Source organism: Hevea brasiliensis, chromosome 9, assembly GCF_030052815.1.
Source record: "Hevea brasiliensis isolate MT/VB/25A 57/8 chromosome 9, ASM3005281v1, whole genome shotgun sequence".
NCBI lineage: Eukaryota > Viridiplantae > Streptophyta > Magnoliopsida > Malpighiales > Euphorbiaceae > Hevea > Hevea brasiliensis.
Window position 1 is genome coordinate 8,095,816 of NC_079501.1, and position 20,294 is coordinate 8,116,109.

At 34.3% G+C, this 20,294-nt stretch overlaps 2 protein-coding genes across 7 annotated transcripts; one reads left to right on the plus strand and one right to left on the minus strand.

Annotated features, from left to right (window-relative positions):
• The first annotated feature begins 755 nt into the window (after positions 1 to 755).
• LOC110638946 (uncharacterized) lies at positions 756 to 3,407 on the plus strand. 4 transcript variants are annotated; one of them, XM_058152708.1, is made up of 6 exons: positions 764 to 1,089; positions 1,201 to 1,404; positions 1,833 to 1,892; positions 2,334 to 2,495; positions 2,937 to 3,020; positions 3,135 to 3,407. In XM_058152708.1, the coding sequence occupies exons 1-6, from the start codon at positions 1,060 to 1,062 to the stop codon at positions 3,240 to 3,242; spliced, it is 648 nt and encodes a 215-aa protein (XP_058008691.1). In that variant the 5' UTR covers positions 764 to 1,059; the 3' UTR covers positions 3,243 to 3,407. The 4 variants fall into 4 exon arrangements, with proteins under 4 accessions (XP_058008690.1, XP_058008691.1, XP_021645386.2 ...); XM_021789693.2 differs by having other exon boundaries at positions 802 to 1,089; positions 1,833 to 2,144; XM_058152707.1 differs by having other exon boundaries at positions 756 to 1,089; positions 1,833 to 2,144; positions 2,937 to 3,407.
• Positions 3,408 to 7,920: 4,513 nt separating this feature from the next.
• LOC110638935 (uncharacterized) lies at positions 7,921 to 19,726 on the minus strand. 3 transcript variants are annotated; one of them, XM_021789681.2, is made up of 19 exons: positions 19,644 to 19,726; positions 19,352 to 19,476; positions 18,733 to 18,871; positions 14,338 to 14,486; positions 13,703 to 13,786; positions 13,551 to 13,613; positions 13,130 to 13,261; positions 12,837 to 13,034; positions 12,060 to 12,179; positions 11,533 to 11,582; positions 10,685 to 10,847; positions 10,437 to 10,574; positions 9,860 to 9,982; positions 9,660 to 9,758; positions 9,070 to 9,159; positions 8,893 to 8,977; positions 8,521 to 8,651; positions 8,294 to 8,433; positions 7,921 to 8,210 (listed from the first exon to the last, which is right to left on the minus strand). In XM_021789681.2, the coding sequence occupies exons 2-19, from the start codon at positions 19,433 to 19,435 to the stop codon at positions 8,171 to 8,173; spliced, it is 2,028 nt and encodes a 675-aa protein (XP_021645373.1). In that variant the 5' UTR covers positions 19,436 to 19,476; positions 19,644 to 19,726; the 3' UTR covers positions 7,921 to 8,170. The 3 variants fall into 3 exon arrangements, with proteins under 3 accessions (XP_021645373.1, XP_021645372.1, XP_021645374.1); XM_021789680.2 differs by having other exon boundaries at positions 19,630 to 19,647; XM_021789682.2 differs by lacking the exon at positions 19,644 to 19,726 and having other exon boundaries at positions 18,733 to 18,866; positions 19,352 to 19,615.
• Positions 19,727 to 20,294: the final 568 nt, after the last annotated feature.

Here is a 20,294-nt window from a genome sequence, read left to right on the forward strand (position 1 = left end):
ATTATATTCAATTCAGTTCAAATCCAGTGATTTTCTTGAGTATTCAATCAATCATCATCGTCTCTGATCACAATAACACCCAATAGCTTAAGTATTAATAAAAGTGCTTTGGGCCAATGGGCCTGCCCTCATATTGATTGTGCCGAATTGAACCCATTGCTGGACAATGAGACCAGCATTTGAGAGTTATAGAAGTAAAGGGCTGGGCCCTTGTTTATATAAAGCAATCCAAAGAGCCATTTTAGCTTATTGTTTTGCAGACAATGGTATAATTGTAGGGGGAAAAAAATTATGATTGCATGATTACTTAATGCATATATTTTCTCATCTTTTCTTCACCATATGAAATCAAAGTGCTATGCAGAATGAGATTTCTCTGTGTAGTTTTACAACTTGGTGTCAATAGTGTCCAAGTGCAAGGACAGAGTCATTATTATTGAAGGCAACTATGATAAAAGAGAAAAAAAAAAAAAAAAAGAAAAAGAGAAGAAAGTGGGTCTGGTTGATCTTCCAAATATCATCATGTCTCATTTTCTGAAAATGTCCATGCATGGAATGTGTTTGGTGATCTAATTATACAGCACAAGCTCCAAGTTATGGCTATAAATAGAACTCTTCATGATCCATGCGGAACACTGAAATCGTAACACTTCAATCGCTTTGTACTATTTATGAGTTATGACATGGAGTTTATGGACCTCTAGCTTCTGTCATGCTGAAGCTAGCATCTGAACGTACAAATATGTTTCCAATCAACCAATGAGAGGTTGATTATAGGTCGTTAATTCTCTTATTCAACCGACGAATTTGATGTTTTTGTTTTTATGAATGCGTGATAGTTTGAATTTCAAAAGTTGACTTAATTAAAAAAGCTCATACAATTCTTTATATTATATATAATTTCGTTTTAAGAAAATAGTAGAAATTTGAATAAATTATTCATAATCATCCCAGAAAATCGTGAGTGCTAATAATCATAAAAAGTTGGTGTTTTTAAGTAATTAAGGGGATCTTCAAGATCGCAACTTTCTTTCCAGTTCATAAGGTAGGATCTGTAAAATGGGGAAACAACTCGTCAAGTGCTTTGTGGTACCCCCTCTCTCTCTCTCTCTTCTCTCTTTCTCTTGATATGCACAGACAATTTCTATAACACTATCTAAATTCTTAAGTTGGTGTGAATCGGTTTTGACTTTTGATCAGGTGGACGCTTTCACCGATTCCGCTTTCAAGGGAAATCCAGCAGCAGTATGTTTCTTAGAGGAAGAGAAAGATGACAAGTGGTTGCAAGCTGTGGCTGCCGAGTTCAACATTTCCGAGACCTGCTATTTGACTCCCATCAATCTCCCCGATACTGTCAATTCAAATCCCAGGTTCCATCTTAGGTGGTTCACTCCTGTTGCTGAGGTTAGGTACTCTAATTTCCTCTTCCCATATGTAGTAATTGTTTCTCTGATGATTTACTTGAATGTTCAACGACTCTCAATTCTTACTCTCTCTCTAGGGTTAACGTTTGTGGTTTTGGGTTTTGCTTCATTTTTCTATGATTTTGTTTTTGTTGTTGCGTGTTCTTCTCGTCTTGTCTAAACTATTCGACGATCAATTGGATGGAGGAGGCTGGCTTTACTTATATATGCTTACACTTGGAAGTGCGTTTATTCTTGAGCTCTTGATTGCTAGCTGAAATTTTTGGTTTAACCCTAGTGACCTAGTAATAATCATTATGCTTTCATTTCTGATTGATTAGTTTGTTTCTTCAATTGGGCCATTTCTATTTGCAGATTCTTGATTCATTAGAGCTATTTTAAATTTTGAAATACCAATTCCTTTTGCAGGTTAAGCTTTGTGGTCATGCAACGCTAGCTGCTTCACACATTCTCTTTTCTAATGGATTGGTAACTTCTAACGTTATTGAGTTTGTTACACTATCTGGTATCCTAACTGCTAAGAGGGTTTCTGATATCAGCAGAACTGATGACTTGAGTAATCAAAATAGCAAAGCAAAAGAGTGTTTTCTTATTGAATTAGATTTTCCTACTGTCCCAACTACTGAATTCAACTCTCTTGATCTTGTGTCGATTTCTAAAGCCCTGAATGGCGCTTCCATAATTGATATCAAGAGGACTACTGGTGCAGATGACCTCTTTGTAATACGTCCCATCCTTTTCCTCTTAAATTTCTTGCATCTCTTTTCCTTTTTCTTGAGAGAGTAATATTCACGGAGCATGACTGGCAAGAACCATCACATTACTATGTTTCATAACCTGAATATAGTAGTCATTGTATCTAAAGCATATGTTTTTCTGTACCTAAATGAATATTCACATTTTCGGTAGGTTGTCTTGCCATCTGCTAAAGCTGTTACAGAATTACAGCCACAGTTTGATGAGATACTAAATTGTCCTGGAAGGGGGATAATTGTTTCTGGGGTTGCTCCATCAGGGTCTGGATTTGACTTTTATAGTCGATTTTTCTGTCCCAAATTTGGAATCAATGAGGTAAATATGTTGGCATTTGATCTTGGTTATTGCAGTAGTGTACTACTTACAATTGCTAATTGATTTTTTACATTCCTTCGATTGCAATGGAAAGGTTATTGCTAATTTAATGAAGTATTTAAAGTCATTCACATTAAGTCAATAACTATCCAGCTCGTACAAAATTTTCATGGGAGTCAAGTCCTGCAAACTGTTAGAATATGATACACCAAAATGGAATAGTTAAGAAAAAAATTTCAATCTCAAATTCCTCAAGAAAGAAGGGTTAACTAGTGTAAAGACTGCTCCTTGTATGCCTTCTAGTTTCTGTTCTGGTAACTCTTTGAGCAACTCTTCATCACTGGATTCCTGTTGATCTAGGCGTGGTAATGCTAAAATCAGTATTCGGTACTGAAACTAGTAAATGAAATTGAATCAGCAAACATTTGTCATGTTTTTCAGGATCCTGTCTGTGGAAGTGCACATTGCGCTTTAGCCCCCTACTGGGGCAAAAAGCTTGGAAAGTGTGATTTTATGGCTTATGCGGTAACTTTTCCTCTTTGCTTCTGCCATCTCTCTCCGTCTCAAATGTTCATGCAGAACAACATGAACACAGTTTTTCTAAATTGCATATTGCTCAGATTTGTTTTATTTGGTCAGGCATCACCGAGAAGTGGAATATTGAACATTCATTTGGATGAGCAGAAGCAGAGAGTGCTGCTGCGAGGGAAAGCTCGTACTGTGATGGAAGGCTCTCTTTTAGTTTAGATTCTGGAGTTATTCCACTGCATGTATTACTAGATTGAAATAATGGGAACCGCTGAATTGATGATCCCTGCTGAATCTCGATTGTTTTTTTGTATTACCATGTAATTTATCTTTCACTGGACAACTTTTGACTGACTTGTAATGGCATATGCAGCACTCTCTCTCTCCCTCCTTCCCTCCCTTCACACACACACACACAATAAATTTTTGTAAGTGATGTGTTACTCCCACTGTTTATTTTGATCAGGCACCACCGAGAAGTGGAAAATTGAACGTTCATTGAATGTGCAGAGAGGGAAAGCTGTTAATGATATGGAAGGCTTTCTTCTAGTTTAGATTTGGAGATACTTCCATTTACATTGAACATGTATGACTAAATTAAAACAACTGGGAATAATTGAATTTAACACTTTCTTTTCCTTTCTTTAAGAAAATCTGGTCTGATTTTGTGGTGAAAGCTAAATCTGGATTTCTTGTTAAAAATCAGAGCATCCCTTGGACGATCCCAAGTTTCATTAATGAAAAGGATCAAAGCTTTTATTCGCATATGGAATGCCGATAGCGGCATTAAATTTCTTATGTAACAATTCTTAGTCATCTTTAATTGACAATGAATCAGGAATTTATTTCTTTGTGTAAGAAAAAGATTCTTATCTGCATATGCTCTGCTCTCCTTAATTTCTCAAATAATCTGAAGTTCTGAACGACCATTAACAAAAAGCATTCAGGGAGTTTTGAGGCTGCAAGTGAAAAGGACCGCAAAGGCATTTCCGATGGATCATGTTTCAGTAACTCCTCAGGTTTTTGCTTAATTTATATATATATAGAAAAGTTCTTCACTGATTGAATTTTTAGGTTTAAACTAGACCAAACATGAAAAAGATCATTGCCTGTTATTGCAGAACTGTGTTTTTGAAAATGAACATGAAGCGTGAACCTTGTCAAAAGAAGGTTAATAAACGTTTACCGAGGCTTCATGGTAAGTTTAATCCCAGAAAGAAAGATACAGCAGTGAAATTTGTTTCGGTACAGAAGGTTTTGTAATTTGGTAGGTAAGCACCAAGGGCAGACACGCAGAATGAAATATGGAGTCAAAACAATTTGCAGTACCCGTAGAACTTGGAAGATCAAGAATAAGAGTCACAGCTAACCCAATCTAGAAACATAAAGATGATTTTCAAAGACAACGATGAACAAGCCATGCTGATGGCCACTTTGTGAAGATCATTATGGACAACTTGCATGAACCTGAAGTGCAGAATGGTCCTGATGCATGTGTCAATGGTAGTGATGGATGTGGCCTTGCAATAAAAAAGTCACTTCCTTGTCAGCATGATTTTGAGTAGTGGCAATAGATGGTTTGAGGAGAAGGCCCAGAGGATACAATTATGTTATATTATTATTATTATTACAGGTTTTTACGATAATATCTTACCATAACCAAGTTTGCGGACTAAGGTAATGATGCAATAATTTAGATTGAACAAATCTCCAAGTGAATTCTCTTTAAAATTTCCAATGAAGAAAATAAAAGCCAATCAACTCATTACCTAACTCAAATTTGAATTTAGCTTATTAAAAAATTCTTATTTTTAATTTAATTAACATAAAATCTCTTACCACGTTTAATAATTAATTTTCAAATTATTTTATTAATATAATTTATATTTTCTCTCCTCCCTCTCTATTAATTCTACGTGTCACTAATCTTTAAAAGCAAATTAGAATTATTATTTTTATGCCGTCAAATCAAATCTTGCCTCTCGTCTTCTTCTCCACCCATCACTCTCTCTTTGTTTGTTCCCTTCCCCCTTTCTTTCCCAAATCTATCTTTTCATGCACCATCTTTCTCCCTTTGGACTCTGACTCCTTATTCGGCCAAGTGGGTCACCAAGTAATATCAACTTAATTTTCACGTTCACTAACATCGTGTGCCTAAAATTTCTCCCATATATATATATATTCCTGCTTTGAACTTCCTGACCAATGTAATACTTCTTGGCCTTAAATATATTCTGCTTTTTATTTTTTTATTTTTTTACATGTGACGGAGACTTTTTATTTCCTCTTTTTGCTCAAGCATCATATTTGGCTTGGATTTATCAGAGAAAGTGGCTGCCAAAGCCCAATTGTTTCTTTTTGTCTTTCTTTTTGCATTTAACAATCAATTTCCTTTGAAAAGTCTTTTTTTTTTTTTGGAAATTTTCTGATGGATCTTGATGAGCTTTTTAAAGAGGGTTATCAGAGAGAAATCTGCAAGGAGTTTCAATGGCGGTGGTGGGATGGGGGTGGTGAGAAGAGACGCAGGGAAAGAGGGTGGGAAGAAATAAAAATATTCAAAAAAAAATTAATTAATATTTTTTTATAAGTATTAACTTAATCTGTTTTTTATGATAATTAAAAAAATAATTAAATTATTTAAATTATAATTAAATTTTTTATAATTTAAATAAATTACTTTTAATTTTATTTAATTAAAAAATATAAGAATTAAAATAAATTATAAAAAAATTTTAAAAATAAATATTGTATTTAATAAGAATAAAGATAAAATAAAAAAAATTAATATATCATAATATCTTTAAAATAGTAAATAACTTCAGATAAAATAATTTTAAAAAATTAACCGATAAAAGTAGATAAAAATTATATAAATTAATAAAAAAGAGAAAAAAAATTTTAATTCTATATATATATTATATCAGTAAAAATAATTTAAAATGGATTACTAAAAATCACAATTTTACATTTATTAAATTAAAAAAAATATATTTAAGATCCTTATTAATCATTATTATTATAAATTCTTAAATTGAAACACTACCAATAAAATTTACCTGACAAAAGCCTTGCAAATAGAGCTATCTAAGTTCTAAGGTGGCATACGAAGTGTCGGTGTCTGAGCTTCGTTCCTCCAAACCCATTCTCGTTGATGGCCAGCTGTAAGATGTGGAATTCAACAGCTTTTCTGTTGACTTTGATGCTGGTCAAATTTATGTAATACTCATTGGACGGGTGCTGGCAGAAAGATATTACGGTGCTACCCACTGGATTCAAATTAGGCGAGGGTAAACAACAAGTCACCATGGACAGAATATTCACAGAATTTGACTAATATTTAAATTCATCTTAAATTCTATTATTATTCAAATACTGTTTAAACCTATTTAGTTTTATATATTTTAATTAATAATAAATTGAATAATTTTATAAATTAATTAAGTTATATTTATTTAGAATATAATATATAAAAATAGATCCCAAGTAATATATATTTTGAGGAAGAAAGTGCAATAAACTGAAGGCGAACGCTATCCTCATTGTTTGGCAACCACGATAAGTTCTCAACCTAGTTTTTAAGAGTTGGTTCCTAACTCTCCTGTTATCCCCACATGATTTGGTTTAATACATCTGCTAATTTTTCCCTAAAAAGGGTCTGAGATATGCTATATATGTTCCATGGTTTGCTTGTTCAAACTGAGGAAGCCTAATGGAAGAATTAGTTTAGACAAATCTGCCAATCAAGAGTTCCTGCTAAATAATAGTGCTCGGAGCCTTCCGCTAATTAAAGGAATTGAAAGCACTATTTCAAAAGTACATGTTATAATTTCTTCTGATTGGACACCTCAATGGCAAATTTGCCTTCCACAACCCCATATCCACACTATTCGTGGCTTCTCTACGGAACCCATTATTAAGCATCGCAATGCTTACTGAAAATTATGGTTCTCTGAACTGGACGTAACTATGTGAACACAACAGGATGCTTCTTCTCAACAGCAGAAGGCTAGCCAAGAAACTATGAGAACCCGAAAAGCAAGATCGCTGCAATTCCAATCCCACATAAAGAAATGTGAGGTGCAAATTTCAAGGTAACATTTTTCGATCTCATCAGTATAAAGGTGCTATTACTCTCATGATACCTGTGCTGTTTTTAATTGAAATTTGATGACTAGTCAAGATAAGCAATTGAAATGAATCGAGTCGTATGAAGCTCTAAGTTCCATCCCGATCATTATTTGCTCTCCTCTGCTTTTGCAGGTTTATGTATAGAAGAAGAAGTTATATGTTTCAGCATTGTGAAAGATCAGCTAATGTTGCAGCCACAGAAAAATATTTGTCCTCAGCGCTCATCTTATACCAAGATAACTGGCGAGTGAGAAGAAAGGGTCAGGAAGCTTTGTACTTACGTTTGAGTGTTAGCCAGGCTAGTATTCCAGTGTCATGTCGTATCGTAAATAGACAAGTTGAACCAGCTAGTCATTAACTTTACCAATGCAACTGCAAGTAATAAAACATCTTCCGTGTATGCCCAGATCCAGATAAAAGAAGTGCTCCGTTCCTTTTCTTTGTTTTCTGTCTCGCTGGAGAGCAAGTCATTAGTAGCAGGGCCTTTTATGGATTATTTCTTTATGCAACCACTTAAGGGTAGATCATCCAAAATTCAGACTTCGGTAAGGTAAAGAGGAAAACCTACATTCTTGAATGGATCATGACAAAATCCAGTTGCCCTCACATTTCTTTTTGTAGGGTTATCAGCACTAACAATACTCATCTATGGGGTCGGCCGTGAGGGAAACTCAAATACTCAATGCTCAGCTCCCGCCTCTACCTTTTCTCCGTTTGTCTACCCCATACAATTTAGTAATACTAGAACTTCATTACTTGCAGGAAAACAAGAGAAAAATTAAGGGCTTTATTGAGAAGAGGGTCACAAAACAATAGAGGGACTCTAGGAACAATAGCAAAAATGACCAAGTATAGACAAGTTCTTATTTGCATTTGTAGCCTCTAATGAACAAAAATTAAAATAAATAGAAGAAATAAAAGGGAACAAATGAATAAGTATATTGCTAAAAAATACACAGTGAACCTTGAGCTGACTATTGCCAATCAGCTAAAGTGTAGAATTTTCTGTAACATATCAGCTACCGTCTGTGGCCCAAGACCATATTCTGTAACTTGATTCTGATTGGGCAGAAAACCAAACAGGGAGCGCTTCAAATGCATGACAATTACTGACAACAAAATTCATGTTAATCAACCATCACCTGCGCTGAGCAGAAACTCTGTGTTGATGAGCCTTAATATCATTTTGAATTCTATCAGCATACATTGGCAAGTGAATGATCTCATCAATCTCCTTGAACAAGACTTCCTCATTAATGTTATCCCTTATACTCCGCATTACCTAATTATAAGTTAACAACTGATTTTTATTTGTTCAAAGCATTCGAGAAACACATCAAGAGAAGCAAAAGCAACAATGCAACTGAACCTTTTTGTAGGTATTGAACTCATTTGGGGTTGATTTGTCTGCCCTAATCCGCATAAAGACCCATAACTGCCTCTCAGAATCCCAAGAGCACTCTATGATCTTCCCTACATACGAAGACAGATCTGATACATCTGCCAGTCACATGAGATGAAATGTCAGACAAATAATTAGAATCAGGCAATTATTACAACTGCAGTGCACCTTAACTCATCATGAAACTGAAAATTAAAAAAGAATATGCATATACACATACCTGAAGAAATGAATCAAATAAATTTTTTCAGGAACAGAGAGTTGGAAAATAAATTGCAAGATACATTCATGTACATTGTTGTTGACAAACAGTGGAATATAGAAGCAAAAGAAACCCACCATTAAAGACAATTCTATTTCTCTCCATTAGCTTCTTTCTTCCACGTTCATTCAGAAAAAGAAGTTGTTGATTTTGAACTCCCAACTGTCAATAATATACATCAATTATGTTGAACTAATCATGTTAGCAAGCAAATATATTTCTGTCTAATGAACAAAACAAAATAGCAGTCGAACCTCAAAAAGAAAGTCAACTGAGTTCATATGAAGATATTTCCACTTTAGAAGCCCTTCATGTGTGCGGGGCACATAAGGATCATCCCATCCCTGAAAAAGCAAAACAGTTAAGAGTATCTGCTCCACTTGATATATCGAAGGCTCCATCATAATAAACATATAAGCATTTTACACTTGCTAAATGAATGGTTAGTGCAACATAAAGAAAAGTTTTACAGCAATTGAATTGTGCTAATACAGCATTGACTAACAGGAGTTGAACAACGTTGCTGAAACATCATCATGAAGTTCTGCAGGTTGGTAAAATTGAATTAAACTTAACCGGAATCGGTTTCATCCCCCAATTTCCTTTTTCATGTGATCTATATTTATACCACAGATCATATGGAAAAAATGAAAAAGCAGGAAAAGAAGTGGGGTGGGGGAAGAGAAGGGAGTTAGAGATTGAGAGAGATTGACCAAAAACAGAAGCAAGTGGAGATCCCGACAGATTCAGTAATTCGTAAAGCAGTTCATTATTTGGTCTCTGTTATTCCTAACTAGGTATAACTGATTTGACTGTCCCTATACTCAAGCTGCTTCTTAAGCACCTGAAATATGAGACCATCAGCTTCATGTGAAAGTCTAGGAATAAATTGCTTTAGAAGCTTGTCGACAGTAGAAAGCAACCAGAAGTCCTTTCTTCTCACCTGATAAAAAGTTAAAACTTACAAATCAGTTTTCCAGAAAACGCAACTTCTGTAAATAAAATAGATGGGATCTAACCATTTGTGGTTTTAGCAATACATACACTAAATGGTTCCAAGTCATATCTATAGTATGGATTCACGCTCTTGGAAAGAGACTCTCGCTCCAAATTTCGAGGTTCAATTACTTCTTTAACAAGTATCCTCCACCTCTCATGGAAGGGCAGCTGCAAAAAATATATCTTATTAGTAATTAGAAGATGACATCTAAGCAGATAATATCGAAAATAAAATGCCTAGGGAAAAAAAAACCTCATTAATTTACAAGTTGCCATTCAAAGCTAAAAGAGATGCATAGAGAGGTGGAAAATGGCTGCTTCTGAAAAACCAACATTGTTTCTTCATCTTGTGTGAAGTTCATGAATTAGCAAAATGTCCAATGAAACCACTTTCTATAACCACCAGAAAAGCGCATCAAACCCACCAACATTTTTCCATTTCAATGTAAACTTTATATTTACCAATTGACCACCCATACATTCAGAATTATTTTGGTTTATAACTGAATTTTGATTTATTGAACTGCTGAAAAAGATTTTTGGCTCTGCCAATGAGTAAAATAAACCACATGAGAAAGCCTGAATAAAGACTTGCTTGCAAGCACTTCATAGCTAAGCTAACCTCCACTACAGACACTTGGTTGATTGCCATCACATCATAAATGAGATATCTTCTCTCTTGCTTTCGTGTATTAGAGTCGGTATCAATAACCATCTCTCCATCTAGTAAGGTGTAGTGGTGAATCTGATCAGGCACACCCTAAAAGGAAAGGAAGTGGAAGAGAGGCAAAGAACAAGAGATGTTATCTGTCAAAAATGCTGCATGTAAGAATCATAAGACATTTTCCTTTCAAGACTTCATAGACACACCTTATTTGTGTGTTTGCATGGAAACCGCATATCAACTCTTCGGAAGTAAAAATTCCTGTCAATCAAGTAGCATCCATCCCTAGTTATTAGCATCATATATCTCGTTCCATCAGCCTTCCATGTGGCATAATAATATCGCTGTCTTAAGAGCTGTAATTTGTCTCTGCATATTACACATTGAAAGACACAACGTTTTTTAATGATACTTCAAAATCAGGGAATCGTGAAAGAGAATACACTACAGAGGCACCATATACCTGGCGCTTTTAATCATTTGGGTAAAACAATATAACAATATAATTCATACAGGTAACAGAATAATTTTTCTATTTCCTGTTTTGGACAAAAAGTGAACTAGAATATTTAGCCAATTTCTTGTAAGGATTGATAAAATAGCAAAGGACATGGTTGCCGTCTTCTTTACATCTACAAAATTCATATATATATATATATATATATAGTAGCTCTCATATTAAAAATCACTACATTCATGCAGCACCAATCACACTTTTTATTTTCTTTTTCTTCTTCCCAGGATAGATTGACCACGAGTAAGACAATTAATGTGACAAAACAGGTCAAAACAGTTTCAGAATTGCTAGATAAATTCAGTTTTCAATACTATTAATAATACATTTGAGTCCATTTTGCAAAGGAAGTGAGTAATTGCAGTTAAACTGCAAAGATTACAAACAAGAAATTCAGACACAACCAAGCCAACAATAAATTACTTCTTCCAACCAAATCATAAATAGGATTTGCTGGATATATCTAAACCACCAACCAAATGCAACTTGAAGAGATCAGATTGTTGGAGTTACAACTGTAGAATCTATAAAGGATCTTACCTGTTGAGAGAAACTGGGTGTGATCCAGGAAATTGTGGATTTCCTCTTGCCTGAATACCAGAAAATAGGTTATGCATAAGTGAGCACAAATCATAATAGAAATGTTGACCATAACCTAGTGCAAAAAAGAAGCATTAGAAAGCAACTGAGATTTTGCACCTTGTATATCACAAATTCAAGATTCAAGTGAGTTTTGGATTAACTAAGCTACATTTGAGTAATTTTAAAGTTCTTCACACTGATGCCTGGACAAACATATGGCATAGTTAACTATAAACTATACATCTTAAGTTAAATCTAAAATATCCATCACCTACCTCTATGAACAGACTATTGAAGGATTCTATGCAGAAGAGTGAGTTTAATTTTCAGTGATAAATAATAAATTTTATTTGAAAATAAGTAGAATAAAGCATTTCGAAATTCTTCAATAAAAAATCTATATAAATATAGAAAAACGACAAATTTCATAACAAAACAAGTAGAATAAAGAATTTAGAAAATAGGAAGCTTGTCAAAGAACTAACCGGAAGTCCTAATTTAAGTAATTGATAGCAGATTTGTCGCATTGCTTGTAGTTGGTCAAAAGACACCACATCTCCCAGCAGATCATCATTCGTCATTTCAAGATCTCGCTTGCAATTCTCCTAATATTTATGAAAGAAAATGTTTCTGTAATTGTCCACAGCCACATAAATCCTTAAAAGCATTATTTGCACATCAGCAACAACAGATGCTATACAGCCAGGGATTCCAATTTCAAAAAATTTGAGCTGCACTGCAAACAAATCCACTTTCAACTTCCAGAATTTGATGACAGTTAAATGTTTTATTTTGTATTACAGTATAGAATACAGAAGGAAATATTATGCAGTACCATTCTGAGTGTTACAAGATGATGAAAGTAAAACTACTAGATTACCATTCTTAGCAAACGCTGTATACTAGATGACGAAAGTAAAACTACTAGATTACCATTCTTAGTAAACGCTGTATTACATTAGTAAAATATTTCCTAGGCCACATTAACTTGCCTAATATTATCATTTTCATCACTTCTTACTTCTGGAAGTACTATCAGAAAGGCTGCAATATCAAAACATATATGAAGGTAAATATTTTTATGAGCATAATTAGGAATGATAAAAAGGCTTTGATGTAAGACCAAGTCCATCCCTGCTAAAAGACATGAGGCATCCAAATGACAACTAAGCATTTGTAAGTTTATGAAACAAACAAATAACCAGAAACAAAAACCCATAATAGGAGTTGGAAACTAAATTATACTTTCAGACAATACATACAAGCAAAGGAGTTGCCCCATTATTATGATCTTGTACAGCTTCACTGTAAAAGTCAGGATCAGAAGATCTTTTCCACTCCGGAGTTTGAGGGCAAACAATTGACTCTGGCTTCTCTTCATGATAAAATGTATATAATGAGTCAATATAGTCTTGTTTATAAATTCCTGGAGGGCGGGCCCCAGCAAATATGTTTATCGCCTGTATAATAGACAGTTGAAATAAAAGCAACATCAACTTAAATGTTGTACATTAGATTAGTCAAGAATTGGAAATGTGAAAATGAATTCACCTACCTCAGTGACAGAAATTGATTTTGTACGCTTAAGAAAATGAGCAATCATATAACCTGTGCGGTTATGACCATGTGTGCAATGGACAAGAATATATTTCTCTGCGTGTCTCACTCGGGAGCGAAATTGTAAAACCTAAGAAGAAGAAGCAAAAAGTTTGAATCAGAATTATGGAGGAAGAGGAGTGGGGCGGTGGGTGGGCTGGGGAAGGGGAGAGGAGGAGGACTGAGGCTCCTTTCTTCCAGTAATAGCTATCGATCCATCATTCCAGGCACTAACCAAGAGATGGTTCCTCATACCACCACGAAATTGTCAAGTAAGCAATGAGGTCAAAAGATAATTAATACAATGCAAAACATCAGAGGAAAAGGCATGCAAAATTTTTTTCTATGGGAAGCATAATTACTATGATAAAAAAACCTACCTCATAGACAAACTTATTTACAGACGCATCATCAGGTACAGAATCCCTGCCCTTACATCTAATCTGGCACAAGCAAGTTATGTAATAAGATATGGTTTTGATCCATTTTCAGTAGTGAAAACACAATTTAAATTGAATATTTAGATACAAACCTTAATATGGTCAATTCCTTCTTCTGACCAGGCTGATAAGGTGTAGTAACGATTAGTGTTTGTTAGATCAATCACTAAACCAAGCTGGAAAGAAAAAAAGAAAAAGATAAAAACACTAATTATTATGAAATTAAGAATCACTACAGAAAATATGTGTGAAGCAATTACATGCACCCGTTCTGGAAAAATAAAAAATTAGTCATTGACATTCCTTGGAAATGCTGTTGCATGCACTACGAAGCATATATGCCTCCCACTCTCCCTCTCTCATTCACTTTTTCCATGTGATGTTGTTTAATAACAGAGACTAGTAATATGTATTCATCTATTCCCTAATGTTTACCACTTTAGGGAGAAAAAGATTTTTGTGCTACATACAAGAAAACTGTCACTTAACATTCCTGAAAAGATATTTAAAGAGCATCAATAATGCCACAAAAATACAATAAAAGAGTCATTTGATATTGGACAAACAAATACAATCAACTCATCATTCATCTGACATTTTTTTTCTTCTTGTGCACTTAGTATTTCTCCTTTCCAATCTTATGAAAAAATATTAGCATCATTAGAGGAGATATTTTAGCATCCAACACATTGAATATAAGTACTGAACTCATGGTAAATTTACTCACTTCTCTTCCAAGTTGTCTTTGTTCATATATCACATGTTTGGGTGTGTATCTTTTGCTCGGAAGGTATTGATTGAAGGACTCACCAAGTGGAACTTTTGAAGGAATTATACAATCTATGGCTTGACCATATGCAGGGCAATCTAACCAACCTGCAAAAGAAAAAAATATATATATAATGAACACAAAATACAGAACAAGGGAAAGAGTCACACATTATCATAGTTCGCATATATCAGACAACATAAACCCAGGGCCTCTGCCAAATTGTTAACAGAGACGATGGCATTGATTCGCACATGATATGATCATAAAAACCACCACGTCATTGTCTAGACGAGTATTGAAAAGAGGGAGGTAGAAAAAGAAAAACTTAAACAAAGAACCAAAATGAGAGGAACCACAAGAAAGCCAAATATATGAATTAGCCAAAGGATCTCACCAAAAACTAATTCTTTATTGGAGTAGTACTGGAACTTCTGCATAGATAGTATTGAGAGGGAGTTGATAATAAAGGAAAGATCTCACTCATGGCAATATACAATAATTTTCTAAATATTGTCGCAAATGACAACACTTAACTATGAGCCAAAATCAAGGAAGGACTCAATAAACTATCTAGCAGATGATGACAGTGGGAATTCTGTTGCGCCTATTTTTGCCTATACAGAACAAAGTTCTGCAACTCCTATACAATTGTATTTTACCATGTACCTTTTTTCTATGCAGAACCAAGTTCAAAAAAGAATCTTCTCTCCATCCAATAAAAGCGGAGGCTTTTTATTAATACAACTCAACTCAACTAAGTTTTTATCCCAAAAATTTGGGTCGGCTATATGGATTCTCTTTTTCCACTCTAAACGATTTTGGGTTAAATCCTCGAAAATGTATAATGCTTCTAAGTCATGTTGTACTACTCTCCCCCAAGTCATTTTAGGTCTACCCCTTCTTTTCTTCCTATCCTCTACCCTAATGTACTCTACTTGTCTAACTGGAGCCTCCATATGTCTACGCTTCACATGACCAAACCACCTCAATCTCCCTTCTCTCAACTTATCTTCAATTGGTACCACTCCTACCTTTTCTCTAATACTCTCATTACCGACTTTATCTAGTCTAGTATGGCCACTCATCCACCTTAACATTCTCATCTTCGTAACTCTTATCTTAGACACATACGACTCCTTCAGTGCCCTCACTGCCATATGACATGGTCGATCATATGGTTGTACGATAAAATTTTCCTTTCAACTTATTGGGAATCTTGTGATCACATAAAACTCCCATGACACGTCTCCACTTCAACCATCCGGCTTTAATCCTATGACTAACATCCTCCTCACATCCCCCATCTACTTGAAGGACTGAGTCGATATATTTAAAGTGATTACTTTGGGACAGTATCACTCCATCCAAACTAACTCTTTCCTTATCACCAATTTGGCCTTCACTGAACTTGCAATGCATGTATTCTGTCTTCGTTTTACTTAACTTAAAGCTCTTTGATTCTAGAGTACTTCTCCTAAACTCTAGCTTTCTATTAACTCCTTATTGCGTCTCATCTATCAGAACTATATCATCCGTAAACATCATGCACCAAAGGATACTCTCTTGTATATGTTTCGTCAATTCATCTAAAACTAATGTAAAAAAGTAAGGGCTTATAGCTGAACCTTGGTGTAATCCAACTGAGATAGGAAAATCTCGTGTCTCCTCATACTGTAAGCACAATAGTAGTTGCTCCTTCATACATGTCTTTCAACACTTGTATGTACCTAATAGATACCCTATTTTGTTCTAACACTCTTCATAAGACATTTCTTGGAACACTATCATAAGCCTTCTCTAAATCGATAAAAATCATGTGTAAATCTTTCCTCGCATCTCTATATTTCTCCATCAAGTTTCTGATGAGAAAGATCGCTTTCATAGTTGAACGACCAGGCATGAAGCCAAATTGATTGGGAGAGATAGAAGTATCATGACATAGTCGATGTTCAACAACTCTCTCTCACAACTTCATAGTATGGCTCATAAGTTTAATTCCCCTATTATTTGAGCAACTCTGTATGTCTCTTATTTTTAAATATAGGTACTAAAATACTCTTCCTCCATTCATCAGGCATTTTCTTTAAATTTAAAATCTTATTAAACAATTTAGTTAACCATGCCACTCCCATATCTCCCAAATACTTCCACACTTCAATTAGTATTCCATCGAGTCCACAGGCTTTACCCAGTTTCATTCTCTTAAGTGCTTCCTTTACTTCTAAAGATCTTATTCTTTTAGTATAATTCACATTCTTTTCTATTGATCTGTAGTCTATATTCACGCTATTACTATTTTGACTATTATTAAAGAGATCATCAAAATAATTTCTCCATCATTCTTTAATGTTCTCATCTTTCACAAACACTTTTCCTTCTTTATCCTTAATGCACCTAACTTGATTGAGATCTTAACATTTCTTTTCTTTTCTCCTTACTAATCTATAACTATCTTTTTCCCCTTCTTTAGTTCCAAGTTTCTCATATAACTTTTCAAAGGCCTGCACTCTTGCTTGACTAACTGCCTTTTTTGCTTCTTTCTTTGCTATCTTGTACTGTTCATATGCCTCATTATTATCACACTTAGGTAATTTCTTATACCATTCTCTTTTTCTCTTCACTGCCTTTTGTACTTCCTCATTCCACTACCATCTCTCTTTTGAGGGTGGTCCATGTCCTCTAGACTCTCCAAGTGCTTTTCTAGCTACTTCTCTAATCATTGATGCCATCTATATCCACATATCATTGGCCTTCATATCCAGCTTCCATGCTTTGGACTCAAGAAGCTCATTTTTGAACTTCACTTGCTTTATTTCTTTGAACTCTCACCACTTTGTTTGAGCTACACTATTTCTTCTAACCTTACTTGAATTGTTCCTAAACTTGACATCCGAGACCACTAACCGATGTTGACGTGTTAAAATCTCTCCCGGAATGGCCTTACAATCCTTGCATAGAGCTCTATTTGTCTTCCTGGTTAAGAGGAAGTCAATTTGGCTTCTATGTTGCCCACTTTTAAAAGTCACTAAATGTGACTCTCTTTTTATAAAGTAGGTATATGCTAGTATTAGGTCGAATGCCATAACAAAATCCAGAATACTTTTTCCCTCCTCATTTTGGTTGCCAAATCTAAAACCTCCATGAACATTCTCATAGCCTTGCCTATCACTTCCTATATGTCCATTCAAATCTCCACCGATGAAAACATTCTATTTATTTGGTATGCTTTGCGTTAGATCATCCATATTTTCCCAAAACTTTTATTTACTCTCACTATCTAGTCCTATTTGTGGGGCATAAGCACTAACTACATTTATTGTTTCTCCTTCTAGTACTAGATTTACTAATATAATTCTATCTCCTACTCTTTTCACAGCTATTACAGCATCTTTCAACATCCTGTCTATGATTATGCCCATACCGTTCTTATTTCTCTCCTTTCCGTTAAACCACAGTTTGTACCCTGAATTACCCACTTCCTTATTTTTATCTTCTACCCATTTAGTCTCCTGAATGCAAGCAATATTCACCCTTCTCCTTTCCAAGGTATCCACAAGCTCCATTAATTTTCCTGTAAGTGATCAAATATTCTAAGTACCAACCCTGATTCTCCTCCTATTATGTTCCTTCCTAATTGATCTCCTTCTATGATATCTTCTATTGTTCTCTATGCCTATCTGGTGTTCTATTCTACTAATTGTTCTACTATCTATCCTATGGACTAACTTCTTTACTCACACCTGTCCATGATGTGGGGACCCTTGCTCATTTAACACCACACTCGGGCGCCGGCATGGCGCATCACTTTCGGTTAACGCTCTACACCCTTGCATATTTCTCACTACACCCAGACTCCGATGTAGCGCGTCGTAAGTAGAGGACGCTCCAACGTTTATTTCATTTGAATCCATATCATAAGATGTGATGAAATTTTTACGCTAGTTGTCACCTACAGCAACCCTCCTACTTTATCCGGGCTTGAGACCGATTAAGCGTAAACTACCTAGGCGGAGTTAGACTTTTTATTAATAACCATTAGAAATGAAAATTATGAGAGCGACTGTAGTTTTCCTAAAGGATTTCAGCATAAATTTTAAAACTTGGGATTTAAGGTTCAAGGTTTAGAGAAAATCCCTATAGAAACAGCTAAAAATTAGTAAAGAGGCATCCCAACCCTGATGTTTAATTCCCATAGCTTGTCTGCTTAAGAACAATCCCTGTAATGATCTATTATGGAGTCAAAATGTATCACATCCAACATTACATAATACCATGGAATTCACTGATTTGAGCACATATTGTCAATATATTGAACCAAATTCATGCATGTTAAAACAGCAAATGACCTACCAGGGGGAAGCACGTTTCCATCATAGGATCCACTGTTTCCAAATTTAAATCGTCGATCATTCATAAATGAGGGAGAGATATGCACTTGACCCTCGCCTGGGAATTTCCTTTTTGTCCTCCATTGTCTTCCTTCACTATCCTAAGGCATAAAGCACTTAAAATCAGTAATCATAAACAAAACCAGGATCTCTCCTGTCTCAACAATTCAGAACTGTGTATAAACGCTAAATGACAAAAAAAAAATTTAAATAAATAAATAAATAAATTAGGTTTACAAGTGCCAACAACATCCATATTTTGTGTCTGCAGTCTGCACATATGCCCTAACAGTGTAAGTCACACGTCCAGGAACTAATGCATAATAAAAATAAATAAATAAATAAGAGGTTGAGATAAACTGTATAGGCTTAATGAAATAAAATTATTCTACATCTCCAATTTAATGAATAAGCTGTTTAGGCTAACGGTAAAGCTTTTTATCCTTGGCAAAGAATTCAATCAAACAAGTTGGAAAAGAAACCTTCAAATTTCAATGTTACTATCCCAAAAGAAAAAAATAATAATAATAATAAATTGCAGGGAAAGTTACAAGCCAAGACGGGGGAAACTGAGTACTTACTGCTGGTTCTACATGCGCCGGCCCTGCAACTCTGTCCGCAATCTCTTCATACTTCTTGGATTGCCCGGAGCCATTTGAATCCATGGTGAAATCACTAAATTAGGTATCTGCTTGAAATTGTGATTCTGTTCAAGCATCAACAAACCAATGCGAATTAGATTGCATCTACTGCAACTAGAAGAATCGAGCTCAATGAGTTTATGACTATATATAGTGATTTCCGTATTGAATTAATGAACATTTGCAGTCGATTGAGAATTAAAAAGAAAATCTCATACAGTTTAAAGTTTACCAGGTAATCGCACACCGTCTCGACCAAACGTCAACCCGTTTTAAGTGTCCATCACGTCCTTGTTTGCGTGCGTCAGACGACAACCACAAGTGTAATTCTGAATAAACTAAATTACAACAACACCCCTGTTATATGTATATAGAATATTTAAAAATGGTATAGCTTATTTTTATATTTTTTATATAAATAATTAACTCATCCTATTAATAATTAATTTTTTTTTACTTAAATATTTTTAAATTTTAACTATTAAAATTTTATCTCAAATGAAAAAAATAATAATTATCTAATTTTTTTTATTATATCTATTAAGAATTCTAAAACTTTTCAATTTTCAATTTAAATTTTTTTTATTATATCTATTAAGAATTCTAAAACTTTTCAATTTTCAATTTAAGGCATTATAAAATTATGTTCATTATATTATATTTTAAAAAATTAATCTTTTAATTAAAATTTTAATTATATTAAATAAATAATCGATTATTAAAATTTTCAATTTATTATCTTCAATCAAAATATAATCTAGCTGTCAAAAATTAATATAATAAATCACGATTTGCATAATTTATTTTTATCAATATTATATATATATATATACACATACACACACATTTATTAATACTCTAACATATAAAGTCAAATTAATTA